The sequence below is a fragment of the Schizosaccharomyces osmophilus genome, chromosome 2, assembly GCF_027921745.1.
Source record: "Schizosaccharomyces osmophilus chromosome 2, complete sequence".
NCBI classification, from domain to species: Eukaryota; Fungi; Ascomycota; class Schizosaccharomycetes; order Schizosaccharomycetales; family Schizosaccharomycetaceae; genus Schizosaccharomyces; species Schizosaccharomyces osmophilus.
The window spans coordinates 2,012,157-2,039,247 of NC_079239.1; the positions used below are offsets into that span (position 1 = coordinate 2,012,157).

Below are 27,091 nucleotides of genomic sequence, written 5' to 3' on the forward strand. Positions count from 1 at the left end.
TCTTGTACTTCTTTGCTTTTTGTGCCCTTTTACCTTGAGACCCTCATTTGCTACTCAGGGTTTTCACAATTTAATTTAATCTTATTTGTTTTGTTCTTTATTTATGATAAAATTTACCAGCATCCTTTTCCTTTTCCCAGTGTTCGTCTTTCTTTTAGCGACTAAAATTGCAGCTATTACCTACAATCCTTTGACTCTCAATGGCACGGCTGTAGGGAACATAGAAGACCAAAGTGTAGTTTATTACAACATTTCTTGGTCAGAGGGACAAGCTAAGACCATCAATTTGACGTTATCAACATGCTCTACATTTGAAGGATCTAGCAATTTAATACTCTATGCCTCCAACTATTCCTTTGACAATTCCCTTGCTTTAGGGAATTACTCTTATTCCTCAGTGGATGCCGGACTGGCTTCCTTGTCGATAACTGGATATTCACCAATGTTTATTGCGGTTTCCAGCAGTGATTCTCAATATAGTCAAAGTTACATCGGCGGCAATCATGATAAGACTTCCAATAGTGCATATCAAACAGAATATGAGCTGTCTGCTGGCAATAATTTTACTTTTACCCAGTACAATGAAACAAAGTTTTTGTTCGCCCAAGATACAGATTTTCAAGCAGCTTTACTAATCACTGGTAATCTTACTACAAATGATACGTCTGTAATTCCAAATTATCAAATTTACGTTAATCCAACGGACTCAGCTTTTGATAAACAAATCGGACAACTATCGAGATCTTTCTGTGCTTACCGAGGCAATCCATCTACCCTTAACATAAACAATGCAGATTTGTCGATGACGGTACGTGGTTTAGGTCCCTTTGCCAAGGAACAGTTTTATTTGAAAGGATTATCGCCAAACACTTCGTATACCGCATATGTGGTCAAGCCCAATATCGACGCATATGGCGGTACTACCTATCCTCCTATAACTTTTACGACAAACGTTGGAACAACATGTCAATTGATCTATGATTTGGAGTTTTGTTCTGAAGTAGCTTATTCCGTTCCCGGGAACGCTGCAGCCTATTCAGCTTTATCATTAGCTTCATGGTACAACCAGCAAGCGTATGGCTATTACCAAAACTTCACATATACGTTGGATCAATACCCTTGTAATGCAACTGCGCTTTCCATTTATTCTCTGTTCCGTAATTGCAGTGACTGCCTGCAGAGTTACAGAAATTGGTTATGTGCTGCCGTCATCCCCCGCTGTGCAGATATAACGGATAACAGCACTTTCCTTGTTTATAGGAACAATAACTCAAGATATCCGTTAATAGACGAAGTCGTTCGGCCCGGCCCATATAAAGAGGTCCTTCCGTGCGCTCATCTTTGCTACACGTTAGCTTCAAGTTGCCCTGTGGATTTAGGATTTTCTTGTCCCAGGAGTGGATTTGGATTAGAAGAGTCATATGGTGAGATTAGCAATGCGACGGGTGTAATCGCTTGCAATGCACCTGGAGTAGAATTTTATGAAAGCGTCGCAAGCTTTTTACAAATACCTTGGTTGTCCTTTATAATCCTTTTTTTAATTTGGTGTTTGGTCCTTTAATGTCGCTCTAAATATATTTCTGTTTTAATTTTAGTTCGACTAATGAAAAGGATTTTGATGAGTTGAAGTTGATGTTACGTTTGTGTTTTTAACAATCTACATTATGTAGGTATTTATTTTGGATCAAGTTGCAACAAGCAATAAAAATGTGAATATTTACACTACCAGCCTTCAAGCATAAGAGGTAAAGAAAATAACATACAAGTAATGCCGTTCTACCATTAATGGAGCGAGAGAGAGAGTAAACGTTTTACGAGCATTTAATATCAGTCAAGTTACTTGTATTCAAATAGAGTCGGCTGCTTTCAAGACTCATTATAAGCTTGAAGAGCCACATATTATTACAAAGCACAAACGTGTCTGTTTTACTTCTTGTAAAAGCAATGTCGAGCACAAGCACTCAGCTCCCATATTGAAGAAAGCTTTGCATAGTACTTCGTCAATTGTTGATAAAGAAAGACTTCAGCCGTTAAAAAGGTTTATAGATAAAATTTCGTTTATATTTTTTCCTTTCTTGAAACCGTACATAAACATGAACTAGCCATACTCTTATTTTGTATAACCTTTGTACTTACTGTAAGACATTCGTCGGTTACCCAGCGTCTGGACATTAAACTTCCTTGGTCGTTGATAACCATCATCTATTAATTGTATTCATTATATTTCAAAATTTTTGTGTTTTGGAATTCTTTGTATGTACGAAATAAAGTGACAGGTCTCCAAGTCTTCAAAGGAAAAACACCTGATCTTTAAATTCGACCACCTGCTTTATTTCCCTATGAGCATTGCAATTTCTACCAGCCTATAAATATGAAAGTTGCAATTTGTGGAGGTGGAATTGCTGGATTGAGTACTGCATTCTATTTATCGAGGTTGATTCCAACATGTCAAATTGATTTATATGAGCGAGACTCAAGATTAGGAGGTTGGCTTCAATCTGTCAAGATACCAACTTCAACCTCTCCTACAGGAAATGTGTTATTCGAACAAGGACCGAGGACTCTACGCCCTTCTGGCTTGGCTGGTTTGGCAACAGTGGATTTATTAAAGCAATTGAAGATGGAAAAAGGTATCAAACCAATACTAAAAGATTCACCAAGTGCAAAAAATAAATATATATATTATCCAAACAGGCTGAATGCCGTTCCATCTAGTGGATTTCAGGCTCTTAAATCTGTTATGCAACCTGCTCTTCGAGCAGTACCATTTGCTCTTTTGCGAGATCTGTTTCAAAAAAAGAAAATTGATAATGAAGATGAAAGTATAGGATCTTTTATGGAAAGGCGATTTGGGAAAATGTTTACTCACCGATTAATGAGTTCATTAATTAATGGAATATATGCTGGCGACTTACATTCTCTTTCTCTACAATCTACTATGTTTGGTTTTTTAGCAGATGTCGAAAGGAAATATAGAAGCGTTATTTTAGGAATGGTCTTAGCCTCGATTCGTGGAGAACTGTTGACTGAAAACCAAAAACTATTAAGGACATCTTTACTGAAGAATGAAGATACTAAAGAACTTTTCAAATCTCTACAATCTTCTTCAATGATATCCCTTGAAAATGGAATCGAAAGCATAGTCTCGCACTTGAATGCCTTTTTCGATGCTTCTTCAAATGTGAAAGTTCGTTTCAACCAACCAGTTACAAGATTAGCGCTGTCCGCTTCAAATGAGAAAGTTGAAGTTAACAATTGCCAGTATGATTACTCAGTCTTCGCTATGCCCTCAAATCAATTATCAGAGTTATTGCCTTCCCCTGCTATGAGCACTCCAACTAGTAGTGTTTACGTTGTAAACTTATTTTACCAGGACGCCTCTGTACTAAACTATAAAGGATTTGGGTATTTAGCACCTCTTCGTTTACCAAATAACCCGAACCATATATTAGGTGTTGTCTTTGACAGTGAACAAAATAATCCTGAACAGGGGACAAAACTTACCGTTATGATGGGGGGCTCTAACTATGCTTACGACCCAAAATCTATTCCAACAACACCAGAAAAAGCCATCAGTTATGCAAAAGAAGCTGTAAAGCAGTCCTTAAGCATACATGCATCCCCGGACGTTGCGAATGCAACTTTACAACGGAACTGTATTCCCCAATACATGGTAGGCCATCAACATCAGTTGGACAAAGTTCAATCATGGATCGACGACAATCTCCGGGGGCGACTTTATCTTACTGGAAGCTGGTACAATGGAGTTAGTATAGGAGATTGCATTTTAAACGGTTATAAAACAGCACAAGAAATTGCCCTTAAAGGACAATAAATTTTTCAGTTTACGTTCTGGTTTGATTAAAGACTATCCCTACAGTATTAAAAATTTGGCTATTAATCAACATCTCATAAAGACAATCAAATTCATATATATAATCTAGCTTTTATATGATCATGAGCCAGCTAAACTGACTTCGTCTAGTAAACGGATTATCTCAGTTATATTGTTTTTTTTTTATAAATAAAACAAGGTTAAAGTTCGTCCTCAAAGTCATTGTCATTGTCAGCTGTAGAAGTAGATGTACCAGCGGTCGATTCAAAAGCTGCTGTGGATGTTGGCTCCGAATGGCTCTCAGTAAAACCCTCGGAGGGCTTTGCGGTCTCTTGATCGGCTTTCTCAGAGGTGGAAGTTGCCTCGGATGAAGAAGAGGGTGCTTTAGTTTTAGGCTTTAACTTTGGATGTTGAAGTGAACGGCGAAGATATTCATATAATAGGTTTTGAAGCTTTTTAGTCTTAGAATCCATTTCTGAAGTAATCATAACAGGGTCTTCGTATTTAGCTCTTGAGACATGCTTTTCCAAGTTATCATTGAGCCAAGCAGTAACATTATCGTACTCTTCACTTAACTTTTTGTAAGAAGCATTACGGATGGAAGTAACCCTCTTCACATCTTTTTCGTCGTATTCCGTTAACGGATACGGAGGGACATCAAAGCTAGACAACAGAGATTCTGCTTTTTCCACGGTCGAATTTAGACTTTCAAGGCTAAAATTAAACTTGTGACTCTCATCTTGACGATAAGATATGGAATAGATGATATCGGCAAGCTTCTTTTGCTTAGCCACAATTATGTTAGTTTCGGCGGTTGGTCCATCTTGAAGTAACCAATCAATATCTTCAACAGCTATTTGTTTCAAAGTCTTTGATTCTTCGGGATTAGCATAAGTTAACACTTCATCATCATCAGACAAACTTTGAGCTCTATAGAGCAAGCTTTCATATTCATTAAGGGCACTTTCATGTAAAGCCTTGCTTTTGTCCTTCAAAGAACGAAGCGCAAGTCTGTCCGAGAACAGTTGAAGAGAATCTTCAGACAGTTTTCTATAACGTCTGTAAGTGAAATCGAGACTTTGAAGCTCCAATGCTTCCTCATTTAACTTTCCAGGTTGATTATTACTGAAGAGACTTTTAACTTTTCCTCCAATGCCAGATGCTGAAGCCGACTTCTGCTCGCATGCAACATATGAACGGACAGGAATAAACGTTCCCTTCAAAGGATCAGAAGAGAACTCAAACAGAACTTGCTTTTCGGAGCAAGAATCAGCTTGTTTCAATGCTTCGGTTAAGTTGTTGATGCTGATTTCTCCAATAAGAGTACCGCCATTAGAAACTGGTAAGGAAGGATGCGCTCCTAAATCGGTAGTATTTATAGCAACTATATGCGAAGAGCCAAATAGGGTGGATTCAGGTAAAGCAACTAACGGATGCATATTGGTTAAAGTAAGTGAGTAGAAATTGTAAACTGCTCCTTGAACAATAACAGGTTTCACACGGAAACTGCTAGTCAAGCTAGCACCATAAAAGGCAGCGCCTTTCACAGAGGCCTCATCAGCATTCACCTTTTTAGAAACCTTATCACTCTTGACATAATCATCTATAGCAGCTTGAATAAAAGGAACACGTGATGTTCCTCCATGAAGAATAACGGAATCCAGTGTTTCAAGTGATACATTGCCTTTCAAAAGAGTTTCCTTGATTAGCAAAACAGCAGAGGTAGCTAAGTCCTGACATAAAGATTCAAAAACCGAGCGAGTGATTTTTAGGCGAAAATCTATTCCTTCAGCTAATTCTTCTATTGAAGCATAAGCTTCAGAATTTGCAGATAAGACATGTTTGACTCGCAAAGCTTCTTTCTCTAGACGGGCAAGAGCTCGATTGTTATGGGACAAGTCGATATTATGCTTCTGCTGGAATGCATCCTTCATAAAGTTCACGATTCTTCGATTAAGCTCATTTCCAGTTAAATCCAGGGTCGTGGAGCTAGCCAATGATCGGATACGAGTAATATTTTTGCCTTTGCCTGAGGTCCCCTTTGGAACAGCATCTATAGCAACCAAGGTAGCAGAGATTGAACCGGATCCAGCATCATAAATGATATGATGAGCAGGTTCTTCAGAGAAGGATCGAGAAAGAGAATATTCAAGAGCCACTGATAAACCATCATCAATTAAAGCCAAGACGTCTTTGTTTAGTAAACGTGCAGCGTCAAGTAAAACGAACCGTTGAAGTTCATTGAAATGTGGAGGGACGGTCAGAACCAAATCATTAATAGGTTCTTGAGCCATTTCCTCAGCCAAGTTAATATAATGTTCCATAGTCATTGCAATAATTTCCTCTAAGGTATAAGAGTCTGAATCCGAAACGACAAAAGATACTCCAGACACCGATTCTTCATTTTCCTGAAGCTGTAAGGCAGGGTTATTCCCTAAATACTTTTGAACCAACTTTGAATTGAGTCCCGAAACGTCCAATAATTCTTTAACATTCCGTATAGAGTGAGAAGGTAAACGAGTTGCCAAATTAGCAGCGTCAACACCAAAAAGTCTTTCATCACCTTTGAAAGCAACGGCACTTTGTTCTTTACGACGAGTATCTCTAGTCAATACAAGCTCCAGAGGTATACCAGCTTTGATTAAAGCTGCTTTCGTCCATTCGGTACCATAATCAATAGCCAATATTGGTGCAGAAACTACAGGCCATGCAAATGAAAGAAAGCCTATAGCAAACAAAAGCCATGAAAACCTCATTACAGCCTCAAAAGAAATTGCCTGTGAATGGAAGAAGTTGAAGGTATTCACCTAGTTCTATGTAACATGTTGTTGTGTTTCTATTAAAAAGGTTTATAATATGATATTGATAATATCGTAGAAAAGAGGACTGTGCTGAAGAATCCTTCTAACAAGCAGTATTTAAATTGTTTCTTTCCTTTTAACAAACAAAAGAAGAAATTGAGTCATGTTAGAAGCCAAAGCTACTGTCAGGCTTGCTCATGTAAGCTAAGCGCAAAAACGGGAACAATTAGCTCTGTCAAGCTATTGGGAGACTAATTGTAATTTGGATTAGTTCCGTTCACTAAGTGAAGTGATAGCTGGCTTTTCCAATGCAATGCAGTTCTTCCATCACTTTTTATTGTATTAATTATTTACAATTGAGACGCATATTATAATATATTCTTTAATACTATATACGCAACGAAAAGCACATAATATATTAACTTCCCAGCAACAACTCCCACCTTTACTGAGTCAAGGAAGAAAGAGGATGCTATAGCTACTGAAACATTAAACGTGAGCCAATGTTTGAATCGACTTGCTTAAAGGAATTCGTTAAATTTTAATCTATCATTTATTTGCTATTTTCGAGATGTGGAGTAAACTTTCGATTTCATCGAAAATTAACCGGATTCGCGACCCGGAAAGTGATAATTCTATAGAGGACACTCATGTAGCACGAGTGATGAGAAAATACTACCTTGAAAAGACTGGGAATTTACCGGATTGGCTTCGTCCACCGGGATGGCAGCCTCCAAGTGGAGCTAATACGCCGATGGTACAGGCAGCAAGTAGCGACACAGAAGGTACTACTCCTTCTAATTCGCGTTCTTCTGTTACTCCAAAACCTGTTTCTCGAGTGTCATCTTCGCCTTCTGTTCCTGCTCCATCAACAAACACACGGAAGCCTCCCATGCAACATTCACATAGCACATTCGATGATCTATTTGAAGGAGTTGGAAGCTTGCAAAGGTCCCAAACTGGTACAAGTGCAGCTTCATCGAATGCCGCTAGTGGCCTCTTGCGATCCAAGCTTGAATCTAGGAAAAAGTTATAAATTCATCTTTGTGAAGAAGGTCAAAATATTAACCTTACCGTAATTATTACTACGAATGCGAATTACAAATCCATATTCCTCTTTAAGTATTACTTACCCTTGTAATATGGTTCGATACGATTTGGCATACGCTTTTCTGACTTTTTGTACGAATTAAAAAAGGCTCAGTTTTCATACTCCAGCTAACAAAATTCCTAATGAACACTGCTTTTATGACCATATGATTTGAGAAAGATTAGAATATACTTCTTAATCTTATACTTCATTTTATGTTACCGGACACCTGTTTGTCTTTTAATGTTTATCCATGACCTTTTTCCTTTTCTTTTGTTCAATATTGTCTTATAGACATCAGCAGTAAAATAGTATTAATTGAACGACATTTACAAAAGTTTATAACTTTGCTCAGTAAAACTGTTAAAACTTACGAATATTATAGCGCACTCTTTCATTTACAATGTAGCAGCATATATATATTTTTATTTACATTGAGTTCACTTTTGAGTATTTTTTTTGTTTTTTACTTTCTTTCCAGGTATAGTCATCTATCCTTAGATGTGACTAACTCTGTCTCCCACCCATTTCCTCTGTACTTTTAGTAAACTACGTGTTTCACCTCAAATCGTTCGTTTATTCCTGTAATACATTCTTTTATTTAAATAAAAGGACGCTGTTCTTTTCATTTCATGAAGTTATATACATAAACAGTTTACAATGCTGCAATCGTTGAGTAAATAGAGATGTCGAATTCGTCTAAGGGAAATCCTCCCCATATGTCGTTACCGTCTTTACCTACGACTCCTACACCATCTTCGAGAAGGACGATTGGCCCTAGAGCTCCAAAATCCACTCCAGTTCCTCCAGCCCATAATTTGCCTTCTCTAAGCGTGTCAACTCCGACATTCCTAAATCCTGCATCCCGCCCAAAATCATATGTCTCGTCCCATGAGTTACCGAAAGAAAAAGAAGAAAATCTCTCTACCTCAACTCGTCTACCCCATCTTAACTCTCCCTTTTCTATCCTTCAAGACAAGGAGTTGATTTCCTCTTCGTCATCTGAGAATCGTCAAGTTAGGAAAGTAGAAGAGAAACCTAATTTTTATAATCCTCCTGAAGTACAGAATTCCCCTCTGCTTTCGAGAACACCGATAGATTCAGCCAGTCTCCCCTCTATAACTGACCAGGAACCGCTCCCTGTAAAGACATCATCTCCATCTTTGAATAGCTCGGCATCTACCAAAAGCTTACATGGCCCTCGTCAGCCTAATACTCTCAAAGGTATTTCAACACCTGAACAACTTCCTCCAATCCCACATCCCTACGAATCTTTACCTACTCCTCCCACGCATCTCGACTCAGCAAAACCGAAAAGAAGGAAGAATTACTCATTACCTCCTGTTGTCGAAGTACCTGAAATAACTAATGAGGTCTCACCAAAGTATTCAAACGATGCTAATGGGCAGGTGTACCGCTTGCGTAGTGCTCGATCAGGTAGCCCAAATTCAACAGCCTCAATCCAATTTGAAATCCCTAGTACTCGCCCTCCATCTTTAGACCAACTCTTGCACTTATTTAATGATTTTTTAAGACACCCTATGTTCGATTTCGATGACCACGCCATTACAATACTACAAACTTGTACTCCAGATGAGAAGTGGAATTTTATAAGAGCAAGCTTCTCTGGATTCGATGATCCCGCCTTTCAAATTCCAGAATTAGCTGCTGTGCATCGCCCTGTTTCATGGTTTGTTCTTCAGTTATGGAACAAAACAATAAGTAATTTGCAGTTAATTACACTTTCATCTTTGTTGACAACTCAGTCAAAGAGATGGGTGTCTTCATTTCTAGAACTGCAGGGTCTTCGTGCTATTCACAATCTTCTTACGTATTTTAACTCATCCACTGTTGTACAATCTCAACAGGCTGAGTTGCTGCGTTGTGTTTTTCAGCTGATGAGGAAAAGAGCGACCCTCGCAACCTCAGATTCCTATATCTTTTCTTCTGTTACTCAGGCCTTAGGTTCGACGAACTTACTCCCTAGAAAAGTTACGGCTGACATTTTATCGTGGGCTTGTGATTTTAAAGAATCATCCGTTATTTCCACAATTGAAAATGGATTGAAAAGCTTAAACCCTTCAGACTTAGAAAGTCCTCCCTTATGCTATGGCTTAGTAACAACTTTCAAGAATACTGTTATTGAGAAGGAGATTTCTCGTACACCTCCGTCTTCTCCTTCGAAAGTCGCAATATCTAGCTCTCCTTCCAATATTGCATTCTTAGAATATTGTACTTCAACGATGAATTTCATCAATAGTTATGTTTCTGTTTATGACGATTCATCTTCCGAGTTTAATGTCCTTGAATGCCTTCAAGACTCAAATATTCATGAAGTAATCCAGCATCTGCGGAATTTCCCTGACAAACAACTCGAGCGTCAACTTAATATATATGAAACCGAGGAAGAAAGGAGAACCGAGTTGCTAACTCCACTAGAAGATGGTGATTCTTTTATATCACATGAATCCTCAATTCTCAGTAACTTAAACGAAGTAGCTAATAATGAACTCGGCTCTTTATTAGAATCAACGATTCAATCCGTCCTGCTCACGAAAGCCAATGAAAAAGAAAAACTAAAGCTTGTGAAGATATTTAATTCACTTCTGCAAAAGTTTTTACTGAACTCTAAAATATCTGAAAACACTTTTGAAGAAAGTTTGCAAGTCGCGATAAATTCTCTCACGAATAGGTTATATTCTGACGAAACGGCTCGAAATGCTCTTCAAGAAGCGAAAGCTTCTCGTGCTATGGCGGAGAAAATGGTGATTGAAAGAGATGCAATGGCGGCACAGGTTAATTTAGGTGTCGAAGACTTGATTGAAAAACTGAAAAGTGAGCTGAATGATCAAAATGATGTTATTCTATCTCAAAAAAGAACAAACGAAACATTGAGGAAAGAAGTTGAGGATATGCAAAAATCGCATCTTGCCCAAATCCAACGAAGTGAGCTGGAGCTTCGAGAACTTTACCTCTTAATTAATCAGGAATCAAACAGTATTTGTTCCGCTGCAGAAAGAAATAAAATTGTCGGATATTTAGATGATAAATTAGAGCTTCGAAAAAAGGAGATTACAGCGGAATCTGTTTTTTGGTCTTCGGACGGCATCAGTGAAAAGCTAAAAAGTCTACGCGAGCAAATGAATAATTTGAGTGCCGAACATCGCTCTACTGGTTCTTCTATATTGCAAATTCCTGACAAAGATTTTGTTCGTCCTTTTCCTCGAGCTAAAGTACCTCGCATTAAGTCAATGCCTAATAGACGCTCAGCTTCCGAAAGCTTTTCTCGCTTCCTTATCCATGAAAATATACAAACAGAAAAACCCAATCTTCCTTTATTGAGTAGCGCTGGAACGGCGCATGAGAACTCTAAAGGTTTTCCTGATCCAAAGCCTGAAGCGTCTTTAGACGGTGATTCAACTTTATATGTTTCCGATAATGAACAGATTGAAGGAAGGAAACAGGAGGACTTTAATGAAGAGAATAAGTCAGCAAAGCCTCCCAAGGGAAAACCTTTACTGCCTGCACCACCACCTCCACCGCCTTTGCCTGTAAAAACATCCACGGACTCATTCTTACCACCTGTATCTGCAGCAGAAACCAATAAACACACAGCGCCTCTTGCTCCCGGGTTACCCCCTCCACCTCCTCCACCTCCTCCAATGCTCAGCTGTTCTGGTGCTAAATTTTTGAACACACATGAACGCAATGAAATATCTGATTTCAGTGAACCTAATAGTATGGAACGACCAAAACGTCGTCTGAAACAGATGCATTGGGAAAAATTGGATTCGGGCTTAGAGTACACTTTCTGGTCAGTCACTTCTCGACAATCGAATTCCCTTTTTGAAAAGCTCAAGAACACAGGCACGTTTGAGCAAATTGAAGAAAACTTTGCGATGAAAGAAGCAAAGCCTTTACAGAAGAAGGGGGCGCAAAGAACAGAATATATGTCTAGTGACCTTCAGAAGCTTTTCGGAATTCATTTTCACAAGTTGGCACATAAAAATCCAGATGAAATTATTCGAATGGTATTACATTGTGATGAAAGCATCGCCGAAGCTACCGAATTTTTAGGTAGCGAAAAAATTATGAATCAGGTTAAGCTCAAAGCTGATCTTGAACCATACCGTATTGATTGGACAAATGGAGGCGAACCCGTAAATGCTGAAAAAGATTCATCTGAGTTAAGCCGTTGGGATTATTTGTATTTGCGACTCATCATAGACCTTCAGAATTACTGGGGACGACGGATAAATGCTCTTAAAATTAAATATACCATTGATACTAATTACGAAACGCTTGTTCGTCAAGCAAAACTAATTGGAAGAGCTGCATTAATTCTTCGTGATAATGATATGTTTAAGGACTTGATGCAACTGATTCTTTGCCTTGGTAATTTCATGAATGATTATATTCGTCAAGCACGTGGATTTTCGCTTAATTCACTTCAACGACTTCCATTGATAAAGAATTCATCGAATACTCAGAGTTTATTACACGTCCTTGAAATGATTGTTCGCAAAAATTTTCCTTCTATAGAAGTATTTCTCACAGACCTTTCTGTCGTGATAGAAGCTGCAAAACTTAACATCGAAACAATTGAACAAGAGTGTACAGAGCTCATACGAGGATGCCAGAATGTACAACTTGATTGCGACTCTGGTGTTCTTTCCGACCCTACATCCTTCCATCCTGATGACAAGATCTTGACTGTAATTATTCCTTGGCTTAATGAAGGAGTGAAAAAAATGGATTTTCTAAAGGAGCATTTAAGAACAATGAACACGACGTTAAATAATGCCATGAGGTATTTTGGCGAACAACCTAGTGACCCAAATGCACGAAATGTCTTTTTTAAGAAAATCAGCTCTTTTATTGCCGAGTATAAGAGAGCTAAAGCCGAGAACCTGAAGGTAGAGGAGGAGAACTCTCAAAAAGACAAGGTCTATGTTAAAAAAGGAAAATCAAAGGTGCTGGAACTTGCTGTTTCAGAGAAGGATGCTAGCGAGAGTCGAGAAATGGATACTTTCTTGAATAAACTACGAGATTTCAAGCTCGACGGACATAATCGACTTCGTCGTCGTTTACCCACGAATGATAACATGGAAAAGTCTGAATCTTCGAGCATGAGAAACGCCGTTAAAAATCAGCTTTCTATCCCCAAACGAGGCTTACAAAAGGTTGAATCGAACACTGGGTCACCCAGGCTTCCAAAAACATGGGGAAAGACCATGGAGAAGGATCGGAGAGTTAAATCTCAAGGCCAGAATAAACAATCAAAACATCATTTTAAGAAAAAGCAATCTAGAAGGATTGTTTCCGATACCACTGCTGTAGGTGAACAACATTCGGCAGGTAAAGAGAATTTTAGTCAAGCACCAACTAAAAAAGGTGCAACTTCAACAAAATTCACGTCTGCCACGAAAGCAGGTAAGAATAATGTAAATCGAAGAAGAAGAAGAAAATCTAGTAAAAAATTTGCGGACAATAATAAGGACAAGGATGTCTCGATTGAATCCAATAATTCCTTGGAAAATAAGCCGACAAATGGAGAGTTCGACGATAAACAAAATATCAATAACGATCACAAACGGCCCATAAAAAATGTTTTTGAAAATGATAAGAACATTGGTCAATCCAGCTTTATTAGGAAGTTATCTGAAAGTTCAGACAATACCGAAACAGCTCCTGTCATTCCAACGCACCAGAACCGCTTTGCGGAATATGGTACTACTTCCTTTAGCACACCAGAGAAAGGCAGACATGAAACACCAGATATCAACACCATGTTACGTCAAAGCAGTAATCGTGGAAGTGCTCGTCGCCGTGTGTTGGATCAGATGAATACCCCATTGGCCCATAAAAGCTTCAATCAAAATGGTTTAAGTGAGCTAGAATTGGAGACACCTAGCAAGTCCAGCTATACGGAAAGATTGGAAGCTCTAAAATCTGAGTCGTTTCAGAATTCAAAACGGGTTCATCATTTAGAAAGTGCAAGGCCTGAACCCCCATCACCTGCATCACCTCTTTCGTCTGTGCCTGTTACTCCTAGTCCAAGTAGGTCGAAACGAGCGCATGAAATGCTTGCAGGCCTTTTGTCTGGCAGGCTGGCTTCTAAGGATAATCTTGACGTTGAAAAGTAAAACAGCAACTTTCTTTTTAATATGATTCACCGATCGGTAATGGTGAATTCATTTTTGTATATTTTTTTGATATCTATTTTTGTTCTTCTAAGGATTCCCTTTAATTTTTGCAAATCGATTAATAAGCACAATTTTGTATATACCTTTTATTTTTCTTTTCTTTTCCTTTTGATCTTATTATTTATGCGTTTGATCAATCTAGTATCTGAAGGTGCATAAGTCTGGAATCATTCAATGAAGAACACAGGTAATGATTATTGCAGCATTTTTACTTTGCATATTCATGTTTAAACTTGGAACAAATATAATGAAAAGCTACAAGTCCTAGCTTTGGATGATTCAAGTGGTATCCCTTTAGGCAATCTTTTACTTTGTATAACTACTACCTTTTTGCATATAAAGCATAGAAATATATATAATTTCTGTTTTAATTTTATGTACAATCAAGTTTAGTATCTAGCTTGTTCAGCCTGCTATTTGATAAACATTTTTATACGCACTGGATGCTTTTGTATAACCATAAAATACTTGGAGGAACGAAATGATCATATTGCTCTTTACTTTCTTGTAATTTTTTAACATACGTGATAATGGATAGCACATAGAGCTTACCCAATTTGCGACAATAGTATAAATGCATCGTATGAATGCCAATGAGTCCGTACAACCTCCACGACATAAGCCACAAAGAAGAGCAAGAATAGTTCAGCAATTGTTTCTAGTCGATTTGAATTCGATACTTGCTTCTCTAAACATGTTTATTTCAAAGAAACTCCATAAAATAATATAATTGTATATTTTTGTAATTCGCCAATACATGACTTATGATTCACCAATGCTGAATTCTCATTTGACAATTGACCTCTTGGGGAGTAATAACTACCACCACTACCAAAGGCTTTAGAAATTCATTTTTAACAGAGGCTACCCTTTTCTTTGAGTAATTTCTGGATTTAGGGATTGTTTCGGTGTTCTTATTTGCTACTTCTTTAGTCAAGCAGGAATCGTTGCTATACAATGGATGAATCTCGAAATATAATCATTGTCGGAGGTAAGACGAAAGGATGAGGGAACAGAAGGAAATGAAGGAAATGATGCTTGAGGTACACACTCATAATTTCCACGCACGCACAAAAGAATAAGAAAACAACGAAATTTCGGTTGCGTTGGCGAAGTCTCAAGAGTGTATGAACTAAATTTCGTAAAAGACACGTTTTGTTCAAACTTTTACAGCCTTAAGGGATACAGTATTTTGTAATCTGTATGATGTTGTTATACTTCTGCACTTTTCCTCCCTTTTTGTATAATAATGTGTGTACTTTTATTAACGTCCTTGCTCAGGTGGTGTTACAGGCACCAGTTGCTTGTATTTTCTTGTGAATCATCCTAATTTCAACAGAGAACGTGATACAATAACTCTGTTTGAAAGTTCTGGGATTGCCTCAGCGGCCTCTGGCAAGGCTTCCGGCTTTCTCTCGTTAGAATGGCACGGACCTTCCACCAGCTCATTAGCTGCTCTCTCTTACAACCTCCACAGACAGCTTGCCAATGAGCACGATGGTCATAGAAAATGGGGATACCGTGCTCTAGATACCTGGTCTATTAAGGCAGACGAAAATTGTACTCATCCTGACAAGTTGTCGCCTGAAATTGAGTGGATTGAGCCTTCCATAGTAGAAAAGGTAACTCGTCTTGGTAACAAAAAAAATTCAGCACAAGTACACCCTTACAAATTTTGCCATTCCATCTTTGAGGAGGCTAGCAAAGTAGCCAACGTTAATCTCGTGAAAGGTCATGTCATCAGCGTTGATGAAAACGAAGTTGAATATCGTTTAATCGGCGACGATTATGCACCTGATGAAGACGAAGAGATTACTTCTGTTGAAGAACTTCATACTATACATTCTATGGAAGCGTCTCATGTCATCGTTGCAGCGGGTCCTTGGACTCCACATCTTATTCCTAACCTACGCATTTGTGGTGCTCGCATCCACAGTATCACGGTCGATCTTCCTATGAGACTTAATGGAAATGCAGTTTTTTCTGAAATTGCTTATGCGGACGGAACCGTTGGTGCTCCTGAATTTTACGCTCGTGAGGATGAGTTGTATGTCTGCGGTGAATTTGATGACGAACCTTTGCCCGAGCTATCTTCGGAAACAAGGGTGGATCAGGGAAGATGTCAGGCTATTAAGGAATGTGCTGACCATTTTCATCCTGTCATTCGTGACTCCAATGTGAAAGTGCGCCAAGCTTGTTATTTGCCCATTTCGAATGCAACAGGTGCTCCTGTGATAGGAAAGATTGGATCTTCCATTTACGTGGCAGCTGCTCATGGTTGTTGGGGTATCACTTTAGGTCCTGGTACCGGAAAGGTTCTTTCGGAAATGGTTTTGGATGGGAAAGTTACAAGCGCCAACATTGATCTCTTAGATCCTGAGGGCTCTTTCGTTTAAATTTATCGCATCGTTTGTTCTTTCTCGTGTTATCCTGGTTCTATGATCATATATTCCCGCATTACTTTTGGTCTTGTAAATACAGTACCCTCGAGAGCACCCCTTTTTCTCGCCCGTTATGATGATCCCTTTTTTACAACTCTCCTTTCTCCTTGAAGCAGGTTGAATTGATGCGCGATTATTGATTTATTTTACTTATTTACTGTATTATAACGGTGAATATTCAGGATATTTACCTAATAATTTTGGGTGTAAGGTTATTCTGTTTTTTTGCTATTCGGTTTTCCCTTATTCACAAAGTAACGAAAATTACTAGAATTATACAACTAATTTTTGAGTCTCCTGCTGACAACATTAAGAGCGTCAAATCGCTACTATGTTAGGTAAAAAGTCTTTCATTAATGCTATCCTTATATAATCTTTAAATTAATAAAAAGGCATCGACGTATGCCAGGTATAAATTATATTGAATGTATTCATCTTTTGGTCTTATTTTTCATGTAGCTTACAGTACTTTGGTTATATAAGCTACGATTGTTTATTTTTGTTGCCTTGGGTTACTTAATTTACAACTCAAACTAGCCAAACTAGCAGATACAACTTCATTATAAATATTACGATTTTATTATCCATTAGTCACATACAGTGGATAGCTAAAAACGGACATTAATAAAGAAGCATATTTTCTTACAACTCATTGTATGCTTCTTCCTCTCCACTCCCCTTAGAAGTTTCTTTTGTTTCATTGGCGTCTTCAGCTTTAGTTTCAGAAGTAGACTTAAAAGAGGAATGCTTTTCGATAAAAGATAACAAGTCATCCAAGCTACGATTACCTTCGTAAAAGAGAGGATTCTTCTTATCGTTAGCCTTAAAGAGCATAATAGTAGGGAAACCAGAAATAGAAACGTCAAGATCATTCTCAGTCGCGTCAACTTTAGCTACTACCACATTTTTGTTGTCGGCATATTCTTCAGCCAAAGACTCAAAAGTAGGAGCAAGATTCTTGCAATGTCCACACCAGGGGGCGTAAAATTCAACGAGAACATCCTTAGTGGAGTCCATTACTACCTGATTATAATTATCGGCGACGACCACAGTCAAATCGCCTTGTGATTCGGGGACAGGTTGACTCTTAATCTTAGGTTGGAGTTTTCCATCAGAATATTCCTTGACGAACTTATCCATATTCTTGCTAGTCAAGTCAGAAGTAGGGTAAGGGAACTTGAGGAACTTGTCCAAATGAGTAATAACAAAAGCAGGCCAGTTGGACTCAATGTTCATTTGCTTAGCAACGGCACCATAGCGCAAAGCATCCAAAAAGGCAAAACGAACGGTGTCTTGGTATTGCTTAGCAATAGGTTGAAACACGTTGTATAATTCATCACGAGATTCGGTACTGTTGTAAAAAATAATACCCAAGGGAAGTCCGCTGCTATGATATCTCTGAAAAGTCATTTGGTTTAATTCGTCCAACAAAGGGATACTGGAAAAGCCCAAAAAGTCAGCAATGTCTCCCTTTTGCCATTGGCCCTCGTAGACTATCTTGTTAGTGTCTTGTGCTGGATCCTTAGTGAAGGCAACGATTCCGGGGAAAGGGACTTCCAAAGATTTGGCCAAGTTCTTATCAGAAGAAGCAGCAAAAGCGAAACTATCCTGTAAGTTGTCAGCGACATCAGTGTAAGTAGCGTTATGCTTTTCATCATCAAAGAATGCAATGACGGCCAAGTCTTCGCTGGTTTCGGTAAAAGTCTCAACATTATCCTTGGTAACACTCTGGACAACAGGTTGGAGTTGCTTCTTCATGTATTTAACAAGAGCATCATGGCGACGAGGACCAGAATATTGATTGCTGACGTCTCCGTTTTTGAATACTGTAAGGGTAGGATAACCGCGGATGTTGTATTCATTACAAAGATCAGCCTCCTCTGTACAATCAACCTCGATCATAGAGATATTGTCTTTCTCTAACTCTTCGGCAGCCGATTCGTACTCGGGGGCCAATGCTTTACAATGACCACACCAAGGAGCATAAAATTTAGTCATAAATAGGGCATCAGCACTCAATAATTCTTGCAATCCTGCTTTATTTACTTTAGGAACGTCTGCTGAGCTAGTGTAAAATCCGCCAGCCAAGGCAAGAAAAGCCGCAAAAAATTTGGTAATATGCATATTCTATAGATTGTTTTGTTCGCAACGATGGCCTTAACCAATACTAATTATGCAAGTAGTTGGTTAAATCTATGTCGGTCTATGAGACTCGGCTCCATATAATACGCTCTATGCATTGCCCCCACTCAGTATAGTGAAATTGTGCGCAATTGCTTCCTACACTTTACGTTTGTATTAAGAGAGTTACTTTGACTCCTTAAGTATCATAAGAGCTTTTTCTTTGTAGTTCACTAAACCTCAAATCTTTTGAATTGGCACCCTTTCACAATGTAGTTACGATCATTCATTTTCTCGTGTGTAGACCGAAATGAAACAAGAAAATTTACAATCTTATTCTGTTCATTTAGTCTTTTCTGCATGGAGAGAGTTTTCGGTTGTTCAACTCATATTTCATTTTAACCAGCTACAAGGTAATTTTTCAGACTGAAATAACAGAAACAGCGAATTATCAAGAAAGAAGTTGAAGTAAAAAGTTGTGTAAAAAAATTTTAAAAGGTCATTACGATGTCCTGTTTGAAACACGAATGTCAGAAACAATTTTTAAATCATAGGCTATAGTAGTGAGCTTGATGCCTTTTGCATATTAACTGGCAAACAGCATTCTAAACCAAATTAGAGATATAATATTAGCTTGTAAACTATATGCATATCATATGGAGCTGGGCATAATCATTTGTACATGCAAATTTAACACGTAACTGCTTATATGCAAAAAATAAATTCACATTTTAATGGATAAATTTTGTCATTATAAAGTCGTCGATAAAATAAGAGTTTGAGTTAAATATATTCCCTTTTTCTCTTTGAATAAAAAAAGATATCCAAGCTGAAAAGAAATTGTCAAAGGGAAATCGTAAAATCATATGTTTTGTTTTTTAAATCACTTCGTGAAGGGTCTGCGGAAGCCTGCTTGTGATTAATTGTATTTAGTTCGTCAACAAATTGCTGGCGCAAAAGCCAGGGATGTACGTAGGCGAAATTTTCAAACAACTGCTGGTACAGTCCCATATCCGCTAAAAAGGAATGAAGCAAAGGTGGTACAGATGAAACGGCAACGGTTTGATCCAACTTCCAATATCCTTGATGGGATATATCCACATCTGTTGTGATAATTTCTAATCGTGTGTGAAACAACGTATCAAACATTTTCAAGGCGTCCAAATGCGAATCAAGCGACAACTTGATTATTACAGGGACGTTGAAAGACTCCCAATCCATCATTGAAGATTCCACCAAATCATCAGAAGCAATTAAAACCATGCCGCTGAAAAGGACCTTTTCCGTATCTCTTTCAGGATCCTTTATATGCTGAAAGACAATTTCTATCGTCTTACTCGTCCACACATATACAGTTTCTCCGGTCTTCAACTTTTTTTCTACCCCGAAGCTTTCCAGCAGCCGGTAAAACAACTGCCATCCAACAGTCGTGTTTATATCTCCATTATACTCGTCTGTTTGAAGAACAACAGCTATGTTAATTACAGGCCGTATATGAGTACCATCGAGACATTGTATTAGATCTGCTGCATACTCGCTCGGTTGAACCAACACTGGTTCTTCTTCCTCGTTATCCAATGGAGCTAAAATTGTTTCCATAAAAATATGACTTGTAGATTGCTCCAGAAGGTGCATTTGTCTTATTTCACTGCTGACAACATTTTCTTTAATTCCATGCTTCATTATATCATAGTCGGCTGTATTGGCATGTAATTGATATATGGTTGTACCAGACATTCTTCGAATAGTCATTTCAAAATCCCCAATTTCGTACTGAGCATTTATGGTTATCACGCAACCTCTATAAATCCAAGTTTTTGAATACTTATTAAACAAAAACTTTTTGTCTTTGTTGTAATTCTCCAACCTTTCATCAGAATAGGTAAACCGGAGTAATAGTTCGTAAAAAACTTTTTCATATCCTTCAAAATGAACAGGCTTTCTGCTCCTTAAAAATTCACCCAACAAAAATGAAACTAAGTGCGGCCTCTGTGATAGCGGACACGACAAAAATATGTTTGAGATAATGTAATAAGAAAAAGTAATCAAATAGAGATTAAAAAGTTTTGCATTTGGGTTGACCAAGCCTTTCTTTTTATCAATTTCGTCTGTTCGCGAGCGAATAATACTTAAGCAAAAGAGACAAATCTTTTGAATCGTCTCGACGTCTAATCCATCAGTAAGTACAGGGTTATTACTCACTACATGAAGTAGACGCAAAAAGTTTACGAGGCTTCGTTCACTTATATTCGAAGACATAATCAAAGAGAAAAATTTGGGCATATAGGAAACTGAAAAAGAATGCATTGCATAGCAATTAATAATTAAAATGTCGATGCAGGATTCCGTGGTACTCTCTCCCTTCTCAAGGAAATAATTTAATAACCGAAAGAATTGTTCATGACAATTTTGAGGAAATGCATCTTTATACACCATTAAAACAGACAAAACCTTAGATAGAAGAACCAAAAATCTTTCTTTTCTACTACCGGAAAGAGAATTAAAGGTTGAGGTATATTTACCTGTCGTGATCTCTAACATAAATTGTAGAATTTTCTTTAACGCATTAGGGCAAGTAAAGAACATTGATGAGCTTCTCAGCTGATTAGTAAAATTAATGAAAACATACTCCACGATATCTGCATCGCTTTCATGTAAAACTATATGCATTATAGCTGAAACCCATTCTTCAACGGGAATTTTGATTAGCCCCTTTGACGTTTTCGAATCCGTGTTAGCTTTTAACGGAAATCGCTGAAATACAGCAGCAAATGATAGATCTCTAAACTTTACTTTATTATCACGGCATTTTAATGCTTCGTCAGATATAAAAGGGTTGTACCATTGGTTTTCGTATTTCGATAAAAGCGCCTGAGAAGTCGGTGAAACATTCAAAAAACAATATCCATTCGAATTAATCCGTAGTTGTAAAAGCATCTGTAATGGAGCGACCCGATAAGAACGACGAATTTTCAAATTTTTAATAACTAAAACCAATTCTTCATATAAGATCGATTTGAATTCCGGTAACATAACATAATAAAATGCCATACTTGATATTGCTTGAATTGAAGCAAGCTGCACTTCACCCATTTCATTATTATGGGCAAAGTTTTTTAATATAGCATTGACTTCGTAAAATATGTCTGGTGGATATACACCGGATAAGTCACATACCAACCTGAACACATTTTCAGTTAACTCATCTGAATGGTATCTATTTAAAGAATTGAGTAATGGAAAAAGGATTGTCCTGAAAACGGAAGATCGGTGCTGACCAGGAGACGAACGTAAGAATTTACGAAAAGAAGGCAATAACGAAATACGCACCTCATAAGAATTGTTAAGGTTCATATAAATATCGACAAGTAGTTTTTGGTCGTCAAACCAGCTACTTAGGTGAGGCATCTGAGCTCTTTCGTCGAGAACTAGAAGCATTTTTTTACGAAGATCATCCGACAAATAGAAAGAATTGACCTTCAAGAGATCGAAAAACTTATCCAATAAAACAATACTCGTAAATTCTTGAAAGAAATCCTCTAACAAATTAATATTCCGGATTTGATAGGTCTTAATTGATTCAATAATATTCGGTTCACTGTGTTTCCAGGTCTCTCTTTCATAATTGGATGACTTTGGTAAAGATGAAGATATTTTAATTAAAATATCAAGCAAACTTATCCATTCGTCAATATAAAGCAGCTCAAAAAATGAACGGTGTTCCAAAGCATTGTATAAAGAGCGAGACATTTCAAGAGCTAACCTGCTAGATTGTTGGTTCAAAGCTTGAAGCATAAATCCAAGTAGCATTCCTCGGGTACAGTATACAAATCTTGGAGGGTCAATCAAAATATTGCATAAAACTTTGACTGCTCCCATTTGAGCAATTAATGAGCTCTCACTTGAACTTTCTAATACTTTTCTCAGGCAAGAAACAGTCTCGTACTTTTTTGCAGATTTCAAAAGCTTATCAATAATTTGCTGAGCAGAATTCGAACTGGCAGTTAATCCAAATTTGGCTCGGCATAGCATTTCAATTACGGAAAATAAAACAGAAGAGGATACTGACCCACGGCTAATTAGAGAGTTCAGAAGTGAAAAAACAAGCTCTATATCCTGTACATCAGTGGTATTCTTACATATCCAAATGCAATTCGCTAACATACTAGAAATAGCCATTTCCTCAAAAACATGGAATTTCACTCGAATCATGCTAGTTAAAAGGATCATAGTCTGATGAAAGCAATGAGTAAGATTTTTCAGCTGGAAGCTTGTCCTAAAAGAGTTTCGGTTGTTGGAACGCAAAGCATCAAGTTTTTTAAACATAGCAATTATCCATTCTGAGAGGAGCTTCAAGATATCATTTGAATAACTTTCAATTTTTTCACCTTGAGAAGTAGTTGTAATTAATGCTTCTATTCCCTTGGGATAATCTTCCACATTTGAAAGTATGGATATTTTCTGGAATAATAATTCACGCTCATTAGTAGTTACATCCCTCTGATATTCCGTGGCTCGAATCCAAAGATGAATAGCTAAGTATTTTAATTCGTCTCTGGCTTTTAATTCCAAGGTGTCGCTGGTACACTTGACTAATTTCTCGATGGGTACACGCTTGCAAAACTGTTCATCGTAAATAAGCCTTTTGATACGTTTATGTCTTTTCTCCCATAATACTTCTTTTGAAATACTCTGCAAGTGTATATCAACGTCTTCAGTACTCATTATGTGTTTCTTCATATATCAAACAAATTAAAAATCTTTCAATATTTCAGTAGCTGAAACAATATTTCACAAAAATAATTAACTTTAAGTAATACACTCATTAAAAAACCCGTTATGTACACTTTTTTAACTTCATTCCTCTAGCAATTTGTATTATTTCCAAAATTTCCTTGCTTATAGGTTTAGCATCGCAGAAGCCCGCAAGCAAGCATGATATATGGATAGGTCTGGATTATAATTTTTTTTTTTTTTTTATCTTCCTTTTTTGTTACTTTTTTTTTTTTTTTGCAAAAAAGATAAAAATATGATACCGTAAGAATTATAGCTGTTTTCTAAGTTTTTCACAAAGAACTTTCGTACGTGGGTGAACCCATAACAGGACGTACACAAAATAAAACAAAGAGTAGGTTTGTTGCATAAATAGTATAATATGTTTTACAAAAGGTCTGTATTATTCCTGGTAGAAATTTCCAAGGATACTAAAGGACTTCAATATAAGCATAATCAAACCAAAAATTATATACATTGCTAGCTAACTAGTTACCAAATAGTATTATACAGAACCGTTCTTGCAAAATACAAAGTTCAATCCAAAACTGTAAACATGTTATCGTAAGTAATCAGTCGTAGCCTTTTTTTGCCTTCATCATAAAAAGTACAATTCTGGTCACTTCCCTAGATTTATAGTAGAAGCTTAATTTACTCTTGAAAAACAAGAGACCAGCACAAAATGTTTTAGGGAGCACGCTATTTTCATGGACTAGCGGGACCAATTGACCAAATGCGGGCTCGTAAGTCACCACTTCCGGAAGCAAACTGTTTGCCATCAGGGCTAAAGCTTACAGATATAACAGAATTCTTGTGGCCCTGGCATGTCAAATAAGATTGTCCTGTCTGTAAATCCCAGAACTGTATGCTTCTATCTTTTGAACCGCTAAGGGCCCAACGATTGTCTGGCGAAACAGCAACAGACAGAACGAAATCGGAATGACCATGGTAAGTAGCTTTACAAACACCATCGGGCTTAATAGCAGCAAGACCAACGGACCGAGGAAATTGTAGTTCCCAGACCTTAATTGTTTTATCAAGGCTTCCACTGACCAAAAATTTACTATCTGGAGAGAATGCGATGGAGTAAACACTTTCCTTGTGACTTTCAAGTCTCTCTACTAGGGTTCCAGAAACGGACCAAACCCGGATAATCTGGTCCAAACTGCCAACTGCAATGTACTGGTCATTTGGAGAAATGGCAATTGCTGTTACGCCATTTTCAATCTCCAGCTTCAAAATACATTGACCAGTTTCCACATCCCATAACCGAGCAGTATGGTCACCGCTTCCGGAAACGATAAAACGACCGTTGTGGCTGAAATCGAGAGAGTAAATATCTTGCTCATGGCCAGAAAAAAGGAAACGAACTTTTTGAGTAGCAAGATCCCATAGCTTAATCTGACGATCTTCGGTGCCAGTAACTAGGTATTTTCCATCGGGACTGAAAGCAATAGTACGGACGTACAAATCACGAGAATGATCTGGAGAATCCTCGTTGAGTGTAAAAAGCTTTTGTCCCGTATAAACATCGAATATATTGGTAGCCCGGTTGCAACCAGTAGCTAAGTATTTACCGTTATGACTAAACTTGGTACAGCAAACAACACTAGGGTGCTCCAGGGTATGAACGAGATTTATGTTGAATAATCTTCGACATGCTGGATTATATGTGACATACCAGCTAGGGGATTGTGACTTTTTCTGTGTGTAAGCAGAAGCTTGATTTACTTCTTTGGTATGGGGCTCATGCTCTTGATAGGCTTGCTTGCCAGTATATTGAGCTATACTATTTGTGTTGTTTGGGATGTCTTGTGTTTGAAGTTGAAAAGGCTGCTGTTGTTGCTTTTGCTGCTGCTGCTCGGGATTTGCGACATAATAGCCAGGTAAACCACCCATGTGGGCATTTCCTGGGACTGTTGAATGAGGAGGAGCAGAGTTATCGGTGTAGGAAATAGGAGACACGTAAACCGATGGTTCTGAAGCACTCGTTGCGTTACTACCGAGCAGCACTTGCTGTCCAGGATGAGTCATACTAGGATGTTCACCGGACGTTGCCGCCGCGACGGGGGCATTGGATGAAGAATCATGAGCTGGATCGAGATGAAAGCCAGGTTGTTGGGCAGAAGAAAGAGGTTGCATGGAAGGGATTTTATTAGCATCAACGGTATTGAGTGGTTTTGAGGTCGTAGGAGGGTGAAAAGACTTGGCATCTTTATTTATCCGCTCGTTAAAGGATGGCTTTGTAGAGTTAAAAGCATCTACTCCTAAAGCATCGAGTTCATGTTTGATCGCATTTACCTCTTTTTCATAACTGCGCAAAGTTAGTAAAGGACAGGTATATAAAAAGGTGGCTGAACACAATTACACATCCTATATTATGAAATAAAACCATTTATCAGTATGTGCTATAGAATACAGCAAAGAGACAAGCTCCACCAACGGATGGACTACTTACGTTTCGCGTATGACTTTTTGCTTTTCAATCATATCGTCCAGAGTCTTACGAAAATTTTCGATGTCTTGTATTTGGGACAAAATCACTACGGTAAGAGTTAGTGCACCACTTCAGATACGACGCGCGTTTGTGTTTATTTTCATCAACTACGACAACGAAAGGGCGGAAAAGAATCGTAGAAAGAGAAAACAATCAATTGCTTAAACATACTTGAAGTGTCATAATTATCAGCACGGCTTTCTGTACTTGACGAGTTTTTATTTAGCATATCATATTCCGACTTCAGAGCATCCAAAACCTCCTGCACATTCTTGTTTCTGTCCATGGAAACCATGATTGACAACAAAGGTCAATATTGACAAGTAAATAAACAAAAGGAATCGCAAAGGATGTGAAACGAAATAAATGGTGTTTCAATGCGTATAACTGCGTCGTCGCTGGAAGTAACGGAGTCTATACTTGGCCTTAGATAACGAGTGAGCTACAACTCCTAAAGTTAGATACCGCATTGGAACACATAAAGCCGAAATGGGAACCACCAGTGGAAGAGAAGCATAGAAACAGAAATCGCTTATTTGTGGATTCTGAAAGAGTTATACACTTTAGCAAATTTTTTGTATCAACGTTGGGACCTGAGTGTTGAAATCAATGGTTTGACTGAGTCTGTACAGTAACTTAGCTTCGCTTACGTCAAACAAGGAACGGTTTTGAAAGGGACAGTCCGAAAAGGGAGATTCTTAAGGATCAATACCTCTTGTTGATTCTTTTTTTAGGCGCCATTCTTACTGAGAACTGAATTTAAAAACCGTTAGAAAATGCGATTTTGCAATAAAAGTGTTTCTTACTAACGATCGATAAAGACGGAAATATCCCTTTCTTAAGCGAAGCGAGACTTAAAACTGAAGAAATTACTTTGTTTACATTGCCGAAAAGCAAGAGCGACAATTCTTTCTCTAAATAATGTTTTTACTAATTCTTTTTGGTTTTTGTGTTTTCTTGGATGAATGAATGGAACAAAAGTCGTAATCTTGGCTATGAGGCTGTTTGCTCCCCTAATAACACAGACATCTAAACTTTACCAAAGTTTGTAATTAATACAAGCAATCAATTTCCTTTCATTCTTAGAAACTGACGACAGATGGTCGTAGACAGTCAGTCTAGCATGTTTGGTTGTTTAAGGATCGCACGGTAGAAGGACAAGATGGATGAATGGTTGCTTTCTGTCATAGGAAGGATCCTGTGTAAGTCTTATTTGATCGAAGGAATTCAACTTTCTCGTACATACTATTTATTTCGCTCATAGGTGACTTGAGCAAGGTTTTGATACGAAGTGATCACTTGCTGAAGCACCAATATATGAATACAA

The 27,091-nt window shown here is 37.9% G+C and overlaps 9 protein-coding genes across 9 annotated transcripts; 5 read left to right on the plus strand and 4 right to left on the minus strand.

Annotated features, from left to right (window-relative positions):
• Positions 1-103: 103 nt before the first annotated feature.
• Positions 104-1,561, plus strand: yam8 (plasma membrane stretch-activated calcium ion channel Yam8; the record flags this gene model as incomplete). Its single annotated transcript, XM_056182198.1, has 1 exon — positions 104-1,561. The coding sequence occupies one exon, from the start codon at positions 104-106 to the stop codon at positions 1,559-1,561; it is 1,458 nt and encodes a 485-aa protein (XP_056038294.1).
• Positions 1,562-2,371: 810 nt separating this feature from the next.
• On the plus strand, positions 2,372-3,835 carry hem14 (protoporphyrinogen oxidase Hem14; the record flags this gene model as incomplete). The annotated part of the gene is made up of 1 exon (XM_056182199.1): positions 2,372-3,835. One exon carries the CDS (start codon positions 2,372-2,374, stop codon positions 3,833-3,835), a length of 1,464 nt encoding a protein of 487 aa, XP_056038295.1.
• A 200-nt stretch (positions 3,836-4,035) lies between these two features.
• On the minus strand, positions 4,036-6,591 carry lsh1 (ER heat shock protein Lsh1; the record flags this gene model as incomplete). Its single annotated transcript, XM_056182200.1, has 1 exon — positions 4,036-6,591. The coding sequence occupies one exon, from the start codon at positions 6,589-6,591 to the stop codon at positions 4,036-4,038; it is 2,556 nt and encodes an 851-aa protein (XP_056037702.1).
• A 616-nt stretch (positions 6,592-7,207) lies between these two features.
• Positions 7,208-7,672, plus strand: mso1 (exocytic docking protein Mso1; the record flags this gene model as incomplete). The annotated part of the gene is made up of 1 exon (XM_056182201.1): positions 7,208-7,672. One exon carries the CDS (start codon positions 7,208-7,210, stop codon positions 7,670-7,672), a length of 465 nt encoding a protein of 154 aa, XP_056037938.1.
• A 740-nt stretch (positions 7,673-8,412) lies between these two features.
• On the plus strand, positions 8,413-13,872 carry cdc12 (cytokinetic formin Cdc12; the record flags this gene model as incomplete). Its single annotated transcript, XM_056182202.1, has 1 exon — positions 8,413-13,872. The coding sequence occupies one exon, from the start codon at positions 8,413-8,415 to the stop codon at positions 13,870-13,872; it is 5,460 nt and encodes a 1,819-aa protein (XP_056038466.1).
• Positions 13,873-14,889: 1,017 nt separating this feature from the next.
• Positions 14,890-16,328, plus strand: SOMG_03413 (FAD-dependent oxidoreductase involved in late endosome to Golgi transport; the record flags this gene model as incomplete). The annotated part of the gene is made up of 2 exons (XM_056182203.1): positions 14,890-14,923; positions 15,214-16,328. 2 exons carry the CDS (start codon positions 14,890-14,892, stop codon positions 16,326-16,328), a joined length of 1,149 nt encoding a protein of 382 aa, XP_056038461.1.
• A 687-nt stretch (positions 16,329-17,015) lies between these two features.
• pdi1 (ER protein disulfide isomerase) lies at positions 17,016-18,497 on the minus strand (the record flags this gene model as incomplete). Its single annotated transcript, XM_056182204.1, has 1 exon — positions 17,016-18,497. One exon carries the CDS (start codon positions 18,495-18,497, stop codon positions 17,016-17,018), a length of 1,482 nt encoding a protein of 493 aa, XP_056038718.1.
• An 840-nt stretch (positions 18,498-19,337) lies between these two features.
• SOMG_03415 (GTPase activating protein) lies at positions 19,338-23,234 on the minus strand (the record flags this gene model as incomplete). Its single annotated transcript, XM_056182205.1, has 1 exon — positions 19,338-23,234. One exon carries the CDS (start codon positions 23,232-23,234, stop codon positions 19,338-19,340), a length of 3,897 nt encoding a protein of 1,298 aa, XP_056038454.1.
• A 738-nt stretch (positions 23,235-23,972) lies between these two features.
• tup11 (transcriptional corepressor Tup11) lies at positions 23,973-26,059 on the minus strand (the record flags this gene model as incomplete). The annotated part of the gene is made up of 3 exons (XM_056182206.1): positions 23,973-25,581; positions 25,726-25,810; positions 25,936-26,059. 3 exons carry the CDS (start codon positions 26,057-26,059, stop codon positions 23,973-23,975), a joined length of 1,818 nt encoding a protein of 605 aa, XP_056038452.1.
• Positions 26,060-27,091: the final 1,032 nt, after the last annotated feature.